Consider the following 19,852-nt stretch of genomic DNA (forward strand, 5'->3'; position numbering starts at 1 on the left):
CTACATACAGTTAAATAAATGAAAGAATGAATTCCACTTAACTCCATAATTACCATTTGGCCACTAATTTTGTGTAACTGTGCTTGGTGATCCACATGCTCTGTCACTTGGCTAACGTGTGCTGATTGTTTTCAAAAACCAGTCCATATACCTTGGAGTGACCACAGTACTTAGTTGTATCCAGCTTAGTTTCCTTGTCTTTCTCATTGGTGCAAAGAATACCGTGACTAAAAATATCAACATTTGATAAATATTTCAAAATGTAATCCCTTAAATTAACATCTAAACTATTCTTTCCCTTACAGAGAATCACTAAAGTTTCAGTGTCAGTTGCACTGGATAAACTTTTCTCTTAGGCAGTGCCTCTGGGCCAGGGAAAAGGCTAAGGAATGTGCTTATGTGAGCATTATTGGCTGGCTTTGCCATGTTTCTGGCTTTTGAATTCACCTTGGAATTCAAAGTAACCTTTCTTCTACCAGGATATATACTTCTGGATCTTTTATTGAAGCTGCATTTACATAAACCCATTTGAATTGTGTAGTATTTTTTAAGTTTTTGATTTCAACAAGAAGCATTTTGTGAATTATTCTTTGTGCAAAAACCCCCAGGCTATTTAAACAAACTAATTGTATAAAAAATTACTGCTTTCTGAACTTAACTTCATTAACTTAAAATATAGCAACAGCAATTTTTGTCAGGTACAATACCACCTCTTTCATCTAATTGATGCTAAGCAGTAATCATGGCTTACATGCTTTAAAATATAAACTAGTCTAGTAAAAGAAATAATACTGAACGTAATTGAGGAAAAACCTTTTTATTTGTTGCATGACTGTATAAAAAAATCATTTTTAAGGAAAAAGATGAAGATCTTTATGCCAGTTTTTTCATTCTAATAAACATTTTTCTTTGCATGCTTTAATTGTTGCAAAAAAGAGTTTTTAACAGGAATCTAGCTCAGCTTGGTTGAGGAAAGTGTATTTAGTTGCTATCAACAAAAATTTCCAACATGAAAAAAATGAGATGTCAAAATTGGACAGATTAGAAAACCAGTTCTCAATGCAGATGTGTCAGCTTTGATACACTAGAGACTCATTTTCCAATTTGCAATTGTATCAAATTAATTTATGATAAATTATGTAGCAGTAGACTTGATCTTTGCTTTCATGGTCTTATCTTCATTTTCTGTCCAAGGTTTTCTACATGGCAGCTGCAGTGCTTACAGTAGCATGTAAACAGATTGGCCATGACAGGTTACGTTCTAATAATAATTTTAGGTAAATGTATAAGTACAAATAAATTACTATTCATAAATCTTACGTAAAAGAGAGACTTGTTTACTTCCTAGGGAAATGGTCACAGCACCAAGCCTGACAGGATTCATGAAGTGTTTGGGCAATTCTCTCAGGCACATGGTGTGACTCTTGGAGCTGGTCCTGTGCAGGGCCAGGAGTTTGACCTGATAATCCTTTAGGGGTCCCTTCCAATTTAGTTTATTCTGTGATTCCTTCAGGGTCCTTCAGCAGAGGACAAAGATTTTTGCGGAAAGTTTTCTTTTAGATTTAAAAGGTATGACTTACACAAAAGTCTCTTCAAGCTTGGAGAGTATTATAAATTAAGAGACAGAGCTATACATATTTAAACCATTTTATTTCAAATGAAAAACATGGGTTATATGCATCCCCAAATTCCTCATACAGCAATTATTCTGCTTTTTCTCCAAGCTTCATTTAAAGACAAGATCTTAGTCCACAAATAGTCTCAGAGGATGACATCTAACCATAGAATACTACTTCTCCTGTTTTGTATGTAAGGGGGAAGTGACAGTTATAGTGAATGTCAGGAACTGGTAAATAGACTTCTCTTTAAGTGGTGAACTCAAAATTATGCTCTCCTAAATACTCTTTACTCTTTGAAAGTCCAGTATTCTGGCAGTTTTTAAAAAGACCGTCATGGTCATGATCATCTATTAAAAACCCACAGAGTTTGCAGGTTTGATAAAAGATTCTGTAACAGAACAGAACAGAAAATAACAGAACCTGCCATAGGTTTCCTTACCTCCAAAAAAAAGTACAAACCCAGCATTGTCTTTTCATGGTTGCTGTAAAGTCTTATTTGAAAGAATAGAAATTCACAGTGGACTCGTTTATGTAAATGTCTGTTTGCAAGAAAATAGCTAGTCTGTGTTTTCATTTCAGGGAGCCCCAGGTTCTTCACACAGCTCATATTCTGGTAACCAGGTAAACATTCAGATAAAGTGCCCTATTCAGAAACTCCATCCAAAACCTTCCCTGAAGGAGTAGCCAGATATAAACCAGTAACCCGTTCTGTCTTCTGCACAGGGAGGGCCTTTCTTCTATCCTGGAGGATCCTATGGACAGGTAGTAGCTCTTCCTCCCTCACCAGGATAATACAGACTCCCATCCTCCTGCTTCCTTCACTCCCAATATTGTGGGTGCTACAACATACTGAAATTACAGACCTGACTCTTGTCCCTTAGAGCAGAAAATTAAATCAACCCTGATGTAACCTGGTAGTGTGAAGCTCTACAGAATGGTCTCTGCAGTTTCTTTGCAAAATTCAAGTTTCAGCAAGCTAAGAAAATTGCTGCCAGAAGATTTCTTCCACTTTAACAACAACAGTCTTGAGTTTTACTTAGGCACATAAAAATTAGCTCAAAATTGGGAGAAAGGGTACAGTGAGAACCAGATGTGCATGTATTTAAACTCTCATCTGCAAGAAAATAGCTGGTCTGTGTTTTTCTTTCAGGGTGGCCCAGGTTCTTCCCACAGTTCTTACTCTGGTAACCAGGTAAATATTCTGGTCACTGTGCCTGCACAGGAGCAGCCTAAAAGTATTCTTTGAGAGAACATTCAACTATAAAACAGTAAATTCCTATGTTTTCTCTGCAGGGAGGGCCTTTCTATTATCCTGGTGGAACTTATGGACAGGTAGGCGCTCTTTCTGGTTTGTAGAGATAACACATTTCTTTGATCTTCATTCCTATATTCCCCATGTAGTGGCTGCTGTGAAATGTAACACACAAGTGCTGAGTCTATCGTAACACCTAATAATTGTATCAGCTCTCTGTACCCTACAACATGAAATCTGTCAGAGAAAAAGACTCAATTGTGCTTACAGCTTCCATGGAATGATCTTTCACCTAACTAAAAAATTAGTGATAAGAAGTCCCTTCTTGTTTAACAGTGTTGCCCTAGAGTGAGATTCAGATACATTGGTATTTACAGCATCCTGTTTGCAAGAAAATAGCTAGTCTGTGTTTTCATTTCAGGGAGCCCCAGGTTCTTCACACAGCACATATTCTGGTAACCAGGTAAACATTCAGATAAAGTGCCCTATTCAGAAACTCCATCCAAAACCTTCCCTGAAGGAGTAGCCAGATATAAACCAGTAACCCGTTCTGTCTTCTGCACAGGGAGGGCCTTTCTTCTATCCTGGAGGATCCTATGGACAGGTAGTAGCTCTTCCTCCCTCACCAGGATAATACAGACTCCCATCCTCCTGCTTCCTTCACTCCCAATATTGTGGGTGCTACAACATACTGAAATTACAGACCTGACTCTTGTCCCTTAGAGCAGAAAATTAAATCAACCCTGATGTAACCTGGTAGTGTGAAGCTCTATAGAGAACAGTACAGAATGGTCTCTGCAGTTTCTTTGCAGAATTCAAGTTTCAGCAAGCTAAGAAAATTGCTGCCAGAAGATTTCTTCCACTTTAACAACAACAGTCTTGAGTTTTACTTAGGCACATAAAAATTAGCTCAAAATTGGGAGAAAGGGTACAGTGAGAACCAGATGTGCAAGAAAATAGCTGGTCTGTGTTTTTCTTTCAGGGCGGCCCAGGTTCTTCCCACAGTTCTTACTCTGGTAACCAGGTAAATATTCTGGTCACTGTGCCTGCACAGGAGCAGCCTAAAAGTATTCTTTGAGAGAGCATTCAACTATAAAACAGTAAATTCCTATGTTTTCTCTGCAGGGAGGGCCTTTCTATTATCCTGGTGGAACTTATGGACAGGTAGGCGCTCTTTCTGGTTTGTAGAGATAACAGTCGTCTTTTATTTTCACTCCTATTGTGTTCTTGAAAGATGGAAAACTCTTTCTTGGGAGAATCAATTAATCAGCTTTTCCTATTTTCTGTGCAGGGAGGGTCTTCTGCTTATGATGGCAGCAGTGAATCCTACGGTCAGGTAGTACTCTTTTTTCCTCTTTGTGTAAATGGTGCTAAGGGCCAATACCCTGAGTGAAGTAATTATACAGCTGTATCTGTATTTTGGCTCTCACTATATTGTAAGGAAAGTGATCTTTTCTTTGAGGAATGAGTAAATTTGTATATACTTCCAACTAAGTATCCTGAAAATTTATAGGGAAGTAAAAGGTGGGGTGCATCCAACCTTTAAGGCTTATTCTTCTCAACAGTGCTGGCTTTGAGTTACCTGCAAGAGGAAGGTTTTTTCAAAAGTGGAATTAGAATTTGCATTTAAAAATATGTAAGATTAGGATTTTAGAGGAACATAACTCTGAGTTGCTTAACAGTTCTGATAACTAAGTAAATAATAATACTTTTTAAATCTGCCAGAAGAAGATCCCTAGAGTAAGCATCAAAAAAAAAAATTCTGTTTGCATATGAAAATTATTTATGTTTTCTGAACAGGGTGGATCTTCCGCATATGGTGGCTCTGAGGCTTATGGCCAGGTAAATGTTATTTGTTTCCTACATCAAGAGCTTAAGCTTGCTGTATTGGTTCTTATGTGTACTGGGTTCTATGTTTCAGTTATTTTTAAGTGACAATGACCATGAAAATGCCATTTTTAACTTTTGTTTCTCTTTGCCTTTGTAATAACTCAAAATGTTTCCATAATGTAGAGAGCATGAGGCACTATGTATGTTGTTTTTAACTGTGCCCTGTGACCACTTGATGCTTTAACTACTTTATTGTTCTTATTTTAGCTCATTCAAAAGGAAAACATTTTACATATTTGCTTTACACACCTTACTTATGCAGAAGCTGTTGAAAGTTTAAACAATGGGATTTTTTAATATAAAGAATGATAACTTTGCTAATTAACTTCATTGAAAAAGTTTTCCCTATAAAAATGCATGTTTGCAAGGAGGTTTTTTCCCAGCCTCTTCTGCTTAAGCAACAGGTAAAGTTACATATTTTTTCTTTTCTTACGTATTCCTTAGTTTAGGTAAAATTGGAGATTCTAAGTGCTTAGTTAGTTTTATTCTTTTATTTTAGATTTCCCACAATTAAGAACATGTAAGAATCCTTTCCACATGAAAATAATTATTTTTTCATTATTTTACAGGATTCACCTGCCATGGGAGCCAGTGAAACTGAATACAGTGTAAGCATTTCTTCTCAACAATATCAATATTATAATTCAGGCTTTTTAAAGTATCTAGGTGCTTACATGGACCTTTACCTTATCTGATGTCACATGATTGTGCTATACATGATAAGGACTTCACAAATTTAAATTTCATTTACAACATTTCTGACTTCTAACAATCAAACATTTTCAATTGGTTGTTAGAAGTAGCAATTACAAAGAAAGCTCTTTTTATTTCACAATTTCCATCAAAACTCAATATTAGTACATAACTACTTCCCTCTTTCCACCCACAATTCACACTGCATTTCATTTGTTTTCCAATGCCAGGTATGAAAGACTCAAGTCCCTTCATTTATATATTGCACTGGAATAGTATATTTCCATGTAGTGTGGTGAAAACTGTTTTTCTTTAGAAGATGCCTTTTCTCCTGACTAAAATATATTTACTATTAATTCTGCTGAAGCTGTTTATAAAACTTGACAATTCTAAAGTGTTTTCCAGGGTCCTTGTTAGTAGGAAATTGCTTTCTGCAAATAATTATAAATTCAGCTGTGCACTTTAATCCCAAGTACACTGTGTTGATAGCTTCAGTGTTGTTTCTGTAGTAAATATTTTTATGGATATTCAAGAAAGCTAAAGTATGATACTACAGAGGGCCCAAAAAGCCCTCTGAAAGAAACGAAGGTGTAACAACATATGTGTACCACATCTTGGTCTTAAAATACAAACAAAGCTTTTAAGAGGCTTATGTTTCTCCCTGAAACATTCTAGAGGAAATAAAATAGATTGAGACATGACCTCATTCCTTTATTTCACTATATCAGGATTCAGCTTGCAAAATAAAGAAATGCCATTCTCCAGAAACGAGCAGAGAAAGAATTTGTAGACTGCTTATCCTACAGCCTCCATCTTCAACCTTCCCACAAGCAGAACCTTCCTTTGCTTCTTACTCTTGCTTAGAAAGAAACAGTAATATTTGCCATGGCAATAACTAGATCCTGGTACTTTTTAGGATTCCTCCTCTCCGTCTGGGAGCCGCCAGAGTGAGCGGGTAAGCAATCCTTCCTTTATGAACCGCCAGGTGCCAGCCCCAGGGCTTGGCAGCTGCAGCACCTGAATTGCATCTCCTGTGGAAACCCTGGGGCAGCTCCAGTGGGGGACAGAAAGGCCTCAAGCACAGTGGCAGTGAGGATATGGCTAAAGCATTAAAGTGCTGCTAGAAATCCCAGCTGATGCTGAGGTGTGCTCTTGAATCTCAAACTCACATCACAAATGTGCTAACATGATTTACTTGTTCAGGTCCTTGAGCTTTTTAAACCATTGCTTGACAACAAAGGTCTTCTATAACATGATTTTTCCAGCACTTAGAATAAGTGCAAGCCTTTGCTTTTTTGTGCTGTATGACTTCCTCATGAAGGCTTCCATTTTCCTATCATTCTTACATGACACATGTTGTATTTATTCTAATGACACAGACTGAGAAATTATTTCATTGGAGATATAACTCTTTCATCTGTTGTATCCTAGAGAATATCTCCCAACAAAAGAGCAATTATCAATAGTCATGAAGGGTGTGTGCTGTTTGATACAGAAAGACAGCAGATTTTTTTCTTTTTCTTGAACAATCCATGACAGAAAATTAAGGAATGTGGAGAAGCAAGGTGGAGTGTTTTTCTTCCACTCTAATCTTTCCAGTTTTTGAGGTTTGGTTTTTTCATGTAATTTCAATACATTTTTCCAGGATTTTTATTCCCCAGGAGGCAGCCAGTCAGGTGGACATGTAAGCATCTATTTTATTTATTATTTGCAGTTCCCTTCAAAAATGGCTGTACTATTTAAAAAATATCCCAATGAGTAAATGACACCAAACCATTTATTTCCTGGAATTTCTCATGACATCTGGCATCATGTTTTATGAAATCAAATTACAAATTGTTTGAATTAAAAAAAATTAAAAATTGTGTGTGTAACAGTCTTGTTCTCCAGAAGCCATTTCAAACAAAAATAAATTGTGTCTTCTTTTTGCAGGGGTCATCTTCTCAAAGTGGTAGCTACTCCAGTGGGCAGGTAAATACTAAATCTTTGTATTTTTGACCTCAAGTATCTGCCATACAAAAGTTTGAGGCCCTATATTGTATTACAGCTATTTTTAATCTGTGAACAAGATTGATTCATTCATCTTTACATGTCTCTATGTAAAAGTCCAAATGCAAGCAGAGTAGTCAAACATACAATTCATGTATTAACTGATGTTTTAACACCAGGAGAACTGAAGGTAATAATTATTTGGCATCAATTTATGTATTTTAAACATAAACTAAGTGATTTTTATTTTTTTTTCAGGACTCATCCTTATCTGGAGGCAGTCAGTATGGGCAGGTGGGAAATTCTTCTTCTTTGTTGCCATTATGAGGGCTTTTTCCCCCAGTGTACATATTTCAAGAAAACATTACCAGACTGGTAATACCTGAGTTTCCAGATTACTCTGAGGTTTATTTTATCCTCATTAATCTTCCTACAGATGAAATTGCATTCACAAGCAAATAGATCCTTTCAAATATAGTTAAAAGAGAAAAAGACAATACTTTGTATTTAAATGCATGTGTCAAAGAAAAAAATTTTTAACAAGAATGTAACATTTACAGGGTTCACCTTCCTCAGGAGGCAGCCAGTCTGGTGGACAGGTATGAATTTCTTTCTATACAGTTTTCAGCTGGGCTGGGTTCAGGCACTCAAATTTACTTCTCTTATCTTTCCATCACAAGAACTGTTTTCCTTCACCACTCTCCTTTTTGCCCAAAGCCTCAGCAGTGCACTGCTTTCTTTTGCCACGTCATTTGGACATCCTGCAAGCCACAGTAGCCATTAGTACCTGGCACATGCATCTCAGCTTCTGTACCTGCTTTGGTGTTAAACAAATTTCATGCATATTTGAAGTGGAAAGTGAGATACTGAATGGAGAACTCCTGGGCAACTCTCAGTTTTATCAGAGTAAAAATCACCTCTTTTCTGTATCATCTGTAACATAAAACAGCACTGCACGTACTCCAGGTGCTCTGGCCTGTTTAGGAAAAAAAATGCTTTCTGTGGTACTACTCAGAATTTTTTGCTCATCCTTTTGATGAGTAATGTTTTTAAGGTAAAAATTGTAGATAAGAAAATTTGAAGATAAAATAGCATTTTGTTGCCCCATCAGAGCAATACGCACAGAAATAGTTGCAACAGGACAAAATAGACTCAGTTCTAGAAGTTGAGCAGTTAAACTGTAGCTTTATGGTTTACATGCCTGGGATGGTAGAAGTAAATTGAGTAGTAACTAGAATCCATTTCAGTCCTGTGCTCCTGATATCTTAAATACTTTCTGCATTCTTTACAGGCTGGATGTGATTGTTCTGGGGGAAGTTCTGTAAGTGCTGTTTGTTCATTATACATTTTCTTTAACTAAACTATTGAACTGGAAAATTATGTGAGATCCTATTTATTTCCAACTTACTAATTCGAATGTACTCTTAATTTTACATTCACTGTTCCTCTGGTGACTTAGATGGTTCTGATATGGTAGGAGTTATTATACCAAGATTAAGTGTTACAGAATCATTGAATCATTTAGGTTGGAAAATGCCTCGAGTCCAACCATTAACTCAGCATTGCCAAGGTCACCACTAAACCATGTCCCTAAGTGCCACATGTGCGTGTCTTTTAAATACCTCTGGGTGTGAGGATTCAGCCCCTTCCCCAGAAACCTCTCCAGTGCTTGATAATACTTTCAGTGAAGAAACTGTTTCCTAAAATACAATCTAAGCCTCCCCTGGAGCAGCTTGAGGCAATTTCCTCTTGTTCTATTGCTTGTTACTTGAAAGAGGGGACCAACCCCCATCTGGCTACAATCTCCTTGCAGAGGGAGTTGTAGAGAGTTGTCCCCCTGAGCCTCTTTTTGTCCAGAATAAATAACCTCCAGCCTCTCCTCACAAAGCTTGTCCTCCAGACCCTTCACCAGCTCTGCTGCCATTTTTGGACACCATCCCACACCTCAGTGTCCACCTTGTAGTGAGGGGCCCAAAAGTGAACGCAGGACTCAAGCTGGCAACCTCATCAGTCCCCTCTCAGCACAGAGGACAATCGCTTCCCTAGTGCTGCTTGCTGGCCACATTATTTCTGATAAAGGCCAGGAAGCTCTGAAGTTGGCAGTGAGTTGAATTTCTGAGCAGTGATGTCAGTTGCCATACAGTATTTATAGAGATGTGTATCTCTTCTCAAAAAAACCCCCAAAAGATTGCATTAAATAGCAGAATTAATGGACAAAAGATCTATCATGAAAGAAACCTAAAATAAAGTCTACAAAAATGCTAATCATAAAAATTTGTATCAAAAATCAATATATACAAAATTTAAAACATAAACAAATCCAAACCCTGAAATTTCTCACTTGTGCTTTTAAGTCTATATGAAATTATTTAAGGACTATGAAACAGGCTAATCCCTGCTTTCCAAAGCAAATCCTATGTAGTCAATCAACATGCAGCATGTAAGGGACATTCCTGCACCTTGGGTAATACTCTTACTTCTTAGACAATGAGTTATAGGTAGATACAATATGATACTTCATGATTTATGATCTTCTGGGCCAAAAAACTGCTATTTTCTCGCTTGCCAAATTGATAAAAGTAGGTGAAGTGTAATTAATTTCAGGCTGTGATAGTCTTCCTTTGAAATGTCATAGAACAGACATTCTAAGTTTGTTTCATTTCTAATTTATGACCACAGACAAAGGCTAATTTTTCTTTTCTTTTTTTTCTTTTTAGGGCGGATCCCCTTCTTTAGTCAGAAGTGATTCCTCTGCAAATGTAAGCAATGTTCATCAGCTTTTAAGTGTGTCCTCTGTTTATCAGTGTAATGGCTAGAGAGGATAAAGAGTCAGTGCCTAATAGAAGTCATACACTTGTGAAAATAACCTCCTTTAGTTACAACTAAAAATACACATAGGACATTCTTTTTAATTGTAACTACAAACCACACACAGGACATTCATGCAGTGGTCCCAGTCTCTCTTTCCATTTGAAATAGTTTTCATTCAAAGAGAAGTCTTAGAATGAAAAATGTCATCACAAACACAACTAGATACCAGTATAAATTTTTACTTTGGGAGTCAATTCCATTGGCTTCCTTGGAATTATGTAAAAAAATCCCCCAAGGACATGGATTTATGTGATTGATTCTTCTTAGATAATTTAGGGCAAGAAAGTTTAGTATTAGTGTTTATGTACTGCTATCTTTCAAGAAGTTTTATTTCAAAATATTTCTTTTAAAGCAAAATAACTGGTGGCTTTGGTGTTTGCTTTTTTTCCCAGGACTCATCTTCTTCTGGAGGCAGCCAGTACAACAGCCAAGTAAGCATTCATTCCAAAAGGAGGGCCATTTTGCCACTTCTGAAAATGATTGTTAATTCATTCGCTCAGTTAAATTCAGTTTTTGTATGGGAACTGGGTAAAAAGAAATTAAATTCATCATTGAGTTAGGTATGGACTAAAAATTATAACAATGGGGTTTTTAGCAAATACTGCCCTTGCTTTGGGAAACGTGCAAAATGAAGCTCACAAAAACGTGTCTGGTAATAGAATAAATCAAAGTACATAATTTTATATTTCCATTGGACCTAATTCCATTATGAAGAAAAACAAATCCAATTCCCCCTTTTGAAAGAGACCTCTTGTTGTATGAGGTTTCAGTAGTTTTTCTTGGTTTGATTTTCAGAGTCCTGTTAGGTAGCCAATATTTTACTCCTATCTCTGGCCCAGCATTCACTTTTCCAAATTAAAAAAAAAAAGCCATTCTCCAGAAATGAGCAGAGAAAGAATTGGAAAGAATGCCCCTTTAACCTTCCCAACACATCACACAAACAAAGCACTATGTCTTTGCCTCCTAGCTTTGCTAAGGATCTCAGGTGTTTTCCTAACTTACCTTCCTCAATGTAAATTCTAGTTATTAAAGCATTCTAAAAGTCCTGTTCACCTGTCTTCACTCTTATCTTGCTCTTTTGCTCCTGTTGTCCTAGCAGAGTCATGTTTTGATTTAAGGAAATCCTACTGCAGGTAATTTGCTCATCTTCTATTCTTTACAGGATTCATATTCCTCTGGAGCTAGCCAGTATGGAGGACATGTAAGCTCTTACTTTTAATATATATATATTTTACTTACATTAAAGATCTCAATTTAATATATCAAGAAAATTAACAGTGGTTTATACTCTGGAGTAATATTGTGAATTCAAGGAAGACAAAAAGTTTTATTCTGGGATAATTACACACAAAATCTCAAAAAACAAAATATAGATGTGTTTGCCAGTTCTTTCCATAAGTTAGATATTCAGAAATAACTAATTACCATTTTTTTCCCAGGAGTCATCTTCTTATGGAGGCAGCCAGTATGGTGGACAAGTAAGCATTAATAGTCACCATTTTTGTAGTTTATTTATTGTCCACCTGACTGTCTATCTTAGCTTTAATTTATTCTAAAATATTTTCAGTAAATCTTTCTCTGTAGTGTTCTGATGCTACTGTATTTAAAAAGAAAAGTTTAGATGAAGATCATTATCTAAGACTAAGAAAAAATAGAATGTGAAATACATTGTTGACTCAATTGACTCCTGAAATCTGCAGGACTAGTTATCCTGTCTCTCTGAAATGAATCAGTACTTTATGAAGCTAACCAGAATTTTCAAAGCCTCACAAAATGATTCTATGACGCTATAAAATTGGTGTAAAAAGGTTTCAGTCTCCATTTTTTCTTTGTTTGCAGGGTTCACCTTCCTCAGGAGGCAGCCAATATGGTGGACAGGTGAATATTCTTCCCTTGTAGTGTTTACTAATTTATCAGAGAGATTTGGTAGTTCTCTGGGTAAAAGAACATTTTAAGGAGGTTGGGGTTTGGGTTGGGTGTTTCTGTCCATTTTTATCTAATCCATTTTTCAGTATATAATGGTTGTAAATATATGTGATGCCAAGCCACAGAAGAGCTTTTAAGATGGAATTTCAGGTGCATCATGGTAAATGCAGATGAGCCTCACCCATTTTGGCACAGTGGTTCAGTCCACTCACAGTTCTGAAGTGAAGGAAACTGGGTACTCCTTCATGTGAAGCATCATTTAAATGAGTACTATAACACAGAGATCATTTAATGCTTTTTTGTTCAGGGTTCACATTCTTCAGGAGGCAGCCAGTATGGAGGACAGGTGAGAATCTCTTCTGGTGTAGCTGTTATTCTAACACACAGTTTCTACATCAAAACTTGGTGCTTTTATATTGACTGAAAAAAATTTTATGAAAACTCTGTTTATCTGATAACAGGTATCTAAAGATATATGGTCTGAAGCATATATCAGAGTTCTGCTGTTTCTGTTGTATTAAATGCAGTTCTGTCTTTTTTCTACCCCCAACCTGCCCTATTGCTTTCAAAGTTTCTTAGCTCTAACAGTAATGAGTGGCTGGAAGCAGATTCACCCCTCCTCTACCTCATTTCCTTCAGCAAACTGCAGTATCAGAATTGATATCTGAAAAGCAGTATGGTTTAAATAGGAAGATGGGAGAAGATGAGGAGTTACTGAGACTCCTCATGCCCTTGTGAAATGAAAGATGACAGAGTTTTTAGGCTGCCTGGAGTTATAGCCTCTAATATTGAGTGTTTATCTTCCTGTAATTTTTCATTGTGCAACAGAGGAAAAAAATAATGTTTCTTTAAAAAGCTCTTAAAGAAGCTGAGAAAAAATTGATTTGAGAAAAATTGGCACCTTTGCTACAGGGTCCATCTTTCCAGGTGGCACCCATTGTGGAGGACAGGTGGCAATTGTTTTTCTTTTTATTGATTGTTTTCTCTATTGTTCACCTTTTTTTTTTTTTTTTTTTTTTTTTAATAATAATGTTTTTAAGGGGCTGTCTTGCAGTGAAAGAGTGTTTAGGCAGAATAGATGAATATCTAATATCTGCCTTTCTGCTGTGTCAGCCCACTCACACAAGCAGAGCACAAAAGGCTGCTGTGAGCACACAGTCCAGGGCAGCAGCGCTACTGACACCTGCCTGAAACCAACTTTAATTCAAACTTCATTGTTCTGTTTAAACAGCAGCCACTGTAAAGGATTTCAGTAGATTTCAGTATGGTTATAAAGTCAATTATTATGTCCCTGTGGCACTTAAATCCAAGAAAGACAAACAGAAGTGTGTTTTTCTGTGACAGGTTATAAGTTAAAGCATGGGCAACAAATATAAATACTTTTTCATTTCTTTAGGGTATAGCTTCTTCTGGAATCAGCCAGTATGGTGGACAGGTAAAACTTCTACTTTCATGGTATTTGCAGTTTGGGTACACAGTTCATCAGGAAAACAGAACAGTGTTTTTTGCAAAAAAGGAACATTCTAGATAGAATAGCTTTAAGCCAGACCGAAGAAGTATTGCTAAGTATCAGATCACATTAAGAGCAAATGATACAGGGGCTTGTGACACTGCATGGAAATGTTTCTTCAACATATTATGGTTTAAGAAGCCAATTTTTTGTGTTACATTTAAATAGAAGCAATTTGCAAGACTGACAAACACAGAGAACAAGTGAGAACTTTACTCAGTAACACAGAAGTAATTAAGTTACTCATTTCTTCCAGGGCTTTTCTTCAGGAGTCAGACAGTCTGGTGGACAGGTATGCCTTTCTTTCTCTGTACTGTTCAGTTCTGCTAGAGTCATATATTCACAAATTGCTTTGTGTATCTTTCCTTCACAAAAACTGTTTCCCTTCACAAATTTCATCCAGACTGAATGAGGAAAGTGAGACACTGAACAGTTAACCCTTGGCCACCTCTCACTAAGTTTTATCAGAGTAGAAGTTACCTAATAGGCCTCCACTGGAAGTCATCTAAAGAGCACTGTATGTATCCATAGGATCACAGAGTACCCTGAGTTAGAAGGATCCATCAGGATCACCGAGTCCAACTCGTGGCCCTGTGCAGGACACCCCAAGAACGACATCATGTGCCTAAGAGCATTCTCCAAATGCTTCTTGAAGTCTGTCAGGCTTGATGCTCTGGGCTTCTCAAGGGAAAAAATCTGTGTTACTATTCAAAATTTTTTACTTATCCTTTTGTGAGTAGGTTTTTACTGTAAATTTTAAATGAGAAGTTAGAAGATTCTATTTAAAAATTTGATCACTAAGTGCACAGCTAGCCTAAAAGGGCAGGGGAGAGATAAAGAAACTGCCTTTTTAAATAGAGCTTGATAAGTTGATGAGCAGTGTTTTATAGTCCATTTTCTTAGAATAGCAGAATGTGAGTTTGATTTACTAATTCAGAGGCCTATTCCAATCATAGACCCAGGAAAGTAAGTTTGGTTGTGTTTTGTACAGGGTGGGTGTGTGTGCCCCGGTGGAGGTTCAGTAAGTATTGTCTTTATATTTTTTTCATAGTATGTGCAGATACTGGAAAATTCCCAAGGAACTACATTTCTTGAAATAATTCTGTCTGTGAAGTTCTGTGTATGATGAAAGCTTTTTCCACATTATGCTAAAATGAGCAATTTTGGACTTGCTAAGGTAGAAATATTAAGTGACTTGCAACCATAGTATTGCATTCAAAACTAGCTACTCAGTTTGTAAGAGAGGCCAGGGACTTTGCTAAGGATCTGTTTCCCAAATATCTCATAGTGTACCTGCTGGGCTTTGCACTTTGCTCTTATGATAGTTATTAACAGTATGATTGAACTAGTGAAACTTAGATTAAAATCTTGGCTCTAAATGCTTTCAGAATGAAGCAGAGAAACACATTTGGAAAAGTTAAAGCTGTTTTCAGTTTTCTGTCTAATTAGTATATTTCCTATTTCTTTGTAAATTCCTGAAAAAAACCAAAAAAACCCCAAGCACATAAAATCCCCCCCACTGTTTTACTGAAATAAAGTTAATTCACTTCTGAAGGAGGGTTCAGTTACCTGTTTCTTTTCAGTACAGTCAAAATTGCTTGGATCACTAGTTCTCTTTATTTGTCTGTGTAATCAAGGAAACCAACAAGCCCAAGTATATAACCCATCACATATATGCCAATTCTGACAATCAAAAGTGTTGAAAACAATATCTAAATTAGAATTTCTATAAATAGAAATTATATAATAATAATAATTCTCACTTATATACACATTATACATATACATGTATATATTACTTGACATATAAATCAAGATGAATCAGAATACTAGTAAGCAGTGTAGATGATTGATCATTGCAATTTGAACTCCGTGACACTGAAGTTAATACAGAGTAAACATTGCTGTTTCTGTTGAATGCAGGGCTCTTTCTCAGGAACCAACTACCATGGTGGACAGGTAGGCAGCTCGTCTCTAACATTTACACAGATCCATTCCTCAGGAATAAACATGGCTCACTTGGCATATTTGCCAGAAGCCATTAAATATTTCATTTTAGTCACAGAGCTAGGTACAATAATTCCAGAGGGTGCATGGGGTTTTCATTCAATCACTCTAGACATTTGTTATATCCTTCCACACACAAGAGCCAAGGTTTTGCTTTGTAGTTATAGAAACTTTCTTACCTTAAAAAATTACTGAAGAATCATTCACAGGGTTCATCTCACTGCATAAACCACAAATATGACGTGTGGATAATTAGTCATTTGCCACTGCATTAGTAACCGGGTGAAGTTCTTCCAGTTAATCAGTGTCATGAGTATTGTTTATATTAGCTTCAGGATTTTTTTTCCATTTAAAATTTTTCATGCTATTAAAAAAAATTTATAAAAATTTTGCATTCTTTTTACAGGGTTCATATCCTGGAAGAAATCAGTATGGTGGACAGGCAAGTAAATTTTCTTAGTTTTCAAGATCTTCTTTCTACTTGCAATTTATTAAATGAAAAATATCATGCAGTACATATAATGAGAGTTTTTTGGGGTCATTTTACTCCCAATAAATATTTGAAAACAGGGACTGTCAGTAGCTGGAGTCTACTGAAAATGGAGTAGCACGAACAAATTTCCACGTAAAGAAATCCCCATAGATCGTAATTGTAGTTTTTTTACCTTAGAATGCCTCTTATCTCAAAAGATTTTTTTTATTAGAACACTTTTTATATTTACATTAAATACTTGGAAAATTTGGTACAGAATAAACCAATAGATACTGTTTACAAAATATAAATAACACTACTTTCCTCTTCAGCTTCAGCTCAAGACTCTTCCTGTTAAGTGTGTACCTTATGCAGACGGTTTGCCACTGATTCAGAAATATTACTAGTGCAAATAGCTGACAGATGAAATGGATAACTAAGTCATAAAATGGAGCTTATTTTTCATTAGTATGACTGTGTTTGCAATGTCTCACTCTACCATACTAAAAAACAATTACTTTTTACTCCACTGGCAAGCATTAGAGTTCAGTATCACTCTATTAAAAAGATAATCTCATGTAGAGTGGAGACAGTTCTTAACAGCTGCAAATCAGTTTTTTCCCCCTAAACCATCTCTCTGGTAATATTAACAATATTTCTACAATAATACGCATGATGCTCTCTGAATATGTCTGACATAGTAGAAAATGACAAAGAAACTCGATTTTTTTTCCTCTTGATAGAGCCACATGTAAGACACTTTTGATCCATTTATTTATGTAACAGAACAATCTCAGCAGGTGTTTTGTGACTACTGTTACTACTTTCAGCTGCTAAAGAATTTACAGGCATTAAGTGAGAAGCCTTTTACTGCATCTTTTTAGACTATTATACTTTCCAGATTATGACTGAGGTCTCCTGTAATGTTTCATTTGGCACAGAAAGACAAAAACCACCTGATGTTAATTTTCTGTGTTTTTTTTTAATAGGGATCTTATCCCTCAGGAAGCAGCCAATATGGTGGGCAGGTGAGTATTCTCTTTCCATCCCATCACTTCTAACTCTTTTCCAACATACTTTCTAGATCAGGTCAGTTACTTGATGCTGGCACACATTAATTTGGCCATTTTATTAAGTTTAAACAGTGGAGGTAATACAGATTGAAGTAGTTTCAGTAAGGTGAATAAAAGATTTGGTTACAGTTAGTTACTGCTCTGTGTAAAATATTCCTTTGGACATACTCTAGTTGCCAGGCTGTATTTCATAACACTGCTTTCTTGATTCAAATTTCCATTGTTGTGGTGTGTAGTACAGAGAGTAAATTTTAGGTACCCAATTTACCTTTTCTGTTCAAAGAACACCCAAACAAGCTTGTCCTAAGTACTGCAGAAATTGTCTCAAGACAGTGATAGAAGATTTTTCATTCAATTAATACAAGTTTGACTTCTTACAGGGCTCATATCCTTCTGGAGGCAGACAACAGGGTAAACCAGTAAGTACAAAACATTTAAATTTACCTTTCTCTTTCCTTATACACCTGTTTAAAAAAACCTATATCTGGTTAGCTATGGACTAGACAGTTTTCTGAGAACTATTTTAATATGCAAAGAGTGTCAAATGATTTACTTATCTGGGATACTCAACAAAGGCAAACACAATATTTATTTTCATACAGTTTTGAGACAGCACTTTATTATGTAGTACTGAACTTCTAGTAATCACAGAGTGAGGCCATTGTGTGTGTGTAAGGAACTTCTGAACAGCTATTTCTGTTTAAATTCATAATAATCATACACTTTGTGCTCAGAGCTTAGTTTTTCATTGATTTTGTATGCATTTGTTTTAAGTATTTCTGTCTTGCTTTGAAGAAAACACTTTCTTTTCAAATGAAATAATAGTTGCCATTTAACTATGCATATTTTCCTACCATTTCAGACTACTCTTTTTACTATGCATTTTGGACCTTGCTCTTGCCATTCAATGGCAGTTGATACAAATGTTTTAGCTTATCTCCTATAGAAAAAATGTATTTGTTATCAAAAAGTGGCCATAAATGTTACATTTTCTAATACATGAATCCTAAAGGTGAGACATTTTCCATACCTGTTTGACAGCGGCATTCCTTAAAGCCTTAATGCTTGTAACATTTCCTGTTGGCAATGCCATTCAAATAAGCAGAGTCACTTCACCAGAAAACTGAATAAGATGCTTTCAGAACATCTAATTTTTTTGTACTCACTTTTTTCAACTACCTTTGTTCTTACAGTTTTCTTTAAGTAAGGGCTGTAAAGGCCTGTTATCATTTGCCTTTTTTTTGTTGGTGGTGTCTTTTTCTTCCTCAAATGTGACCATAGACTGAGACCAGGAGAATTATTGTTTAATTGGATCTTATTATATTTTCCATTCCATATGTTAAATACAACTATAAACCAGTTCTTTTTTCTTGAGAATTCTGTGTTAAATTGTCCAGCCAACAGAAAGATGTTAAATATTTGTATTTCAGATAAGGTTTTGCCTGGGATTTTTGGATGACTGAATATAAATCAGTGTTCATTTTTCTGTGGTCTTTAATTCCAGATAGCAAGAATATTTAAGCATTAATAGACTTAGAGTCAAAACCAGGTATCTTTTTTCAGGGTTCCTCTTCCTCAGGAGGCAGTCATCAAGGAAAGCCAGTAAGGATATTCTTCTTTCAGTATTCTGCAACCAAATTAGAAATGGAGATATTGGGTTTTAAGATAGGTAACAATGAGGGTGACATTTTAAATTATGTTACAATGTTAAATGTATGAGAAAAATTACCAGAAAAATTTGGAATATTTTTTCAAATTTGAAACTTAGGATGAGGCACCATTTATTCCTCCCATAGCAAAGTTTTGATATAATCTGTTACTTACTCATAGGAACATGCTTGGGTCATTCTAATAAGAATGATGCATTTAAATATCAGAGTAATTTTTTTAGTTTCCAGCTCTGTAGTTCAAACAAGACACATTGCTTTTGCTCATTCCTCCGAAACTCTTCATGCCATAAAAAATGACACAGCTGTGCTCATTTGAGACAATCCAATGAAAACAGGGGGGAGAAATGCAGCGAAAATGGTAAAATCAAAGCCGCTATCAGACCTGCTAATATCCAGGGCATTTTCAAGATTGCTGTGTTCCCCTTTGATGCTGTTCACTGCGGCCTTGTATGACAGAATTAAATGGTTCATAATTATTTCACAGGGTGGCTCTGGCTCAGGAAGCACTTACTCTGGGAAACCGGTAAGAATATTTTCATCACAGCATTTTAATCTTCTTTTCTTAGCAAACAAAGAACCTGGGTGGTGGCTAGAGGAATTTGGCGATGACTTGGTCTGAAGAGGATATTCTGTATCAATATTAGTGCAGCCTTCCTATTGAACAACTTAAAACCATGCTGTGGGTTAAGCTATTAAAATCTTGTTGAACACAGGAAGAAACTGTGTTCAAAACCATTGGCTAGGTACACCTATAAATTTATATAATATAAATTTATTTGTTTGCTTGTTTTCAGCAATCACCTTACTCAGGCGGCAGTCAAGTGGTAAGAACTTTTCCTCTTTGTAGTTTCTACTCGTGTCTGCCTATAAATGTCACAGA

The 19,852-nt window shown here is 36.1% G+C and overlaps 1 protein-coding gene across 8 annotated transcripts in view; it reads left to right on the forward strand.

Annotated features, from left to right (window-relative positions):
• Positions 1-12,848, forward strand: part of LOC134555702 (hornerin-like) — a 39,572-nt gene extending 26,724 nt beyond the window's left edge. For 3 of the 8 annotated variants that reach the window (XM_063407589.1, XM_063407591.1, XM_063407590.1), the window contains exons 39-61: positions 2,199-2,240; positions 2,343-2,381; positions 2,770-2,811; positions 2,913-2,951; positions 3,293-3,334; positions 3,437-3,475; positions 3,854-3,895; positions 3,997-4,035; positions 4,163-4,207; positions 4,672-4,713; positions 5,331-5,369; positions 6,371-6,409; positions 7,100-7,138; positions 7,387-7,425; positions 7,702-7,737; positions 8,004-8,042; positions 8,735-8,764; positions 10,161-10,202; positions 10,707-10,745; positions 11,477-11,515; positions 11,754-11,792; positions 12,154-12,192; positions 12,548-12,848. In XM_063407589.1, the coding sequence (XP_063263659.1) occupies positions 2,199-2,240; positions 2,343-2,381; positions 2,770-2,811; positions 2,913-2,951; positions 3,293-3,334; positions 3,437-3,475; positions 3,854-3,895; positions 3,997-4,035; positions 4,163-4,207; positions 4,672-4,713; positions 5,331-5,369; positions 6,371-6,409; positions 7,100-7,138; positions 7,387-7,425; positions 7,702-7,737; positions 8,004-8,042; positions 8,735-8,764; positions 10,161-10,202; positions 10,707-10,745; positions 11,477-11,515; positions 11,754-11,792; positions 12,154-12,192; positions 12,548-12,664 (987 nt within the window). In that variant the 3' untranslated portion in view covers positions 12,665-12,848. The remainder of the gene's footprint in view (positions 1-2,198; positions 2,241-2,342; positions 2,382-2,769; positions 2,812-2,912; positions 2,952-3,292; positions 3,335-3,436; positions 3,476-3,853; positions 3,896-3,996; positions 4,036-4,162; positions 4,208-4,671; positions 4,714-5,330; positions 5,370-6,370; positions 6,410-7,099; positions 7,139-7,386; positions 7,426-7,701; positions 7,738-8,003; positions 8,043-8,734; positions 8,765-10,160; positions 10,203-10,706; positions 10,746-11,476; positions 11,516-11,753; positions 11,793-12,153; positions 12,193-12,547) is intronic. The other 5 variants (XM_063407592.1, XM_063407593.1, XM_063407595.1 and 2 more) reach the window with 5 other exon arrangements.
• Positions 12,849-19,852: the final 7,004 nt, after the last annotated feature.

Source organism: Prinia subflava, chromosome 10, assembly GCF_021018805.1.
Source record: "Prinia subflava isolate CZ2003 ecotype Zambia chromosome 10, Cam_Psub_1.2, whole genome shotgun sequence".
Lineage (NCBI taxonomy): Eukaryota > Metazoa > Chordata > Aves > Passeriformes > Cisticolidae > Prinia > Prinia subflava.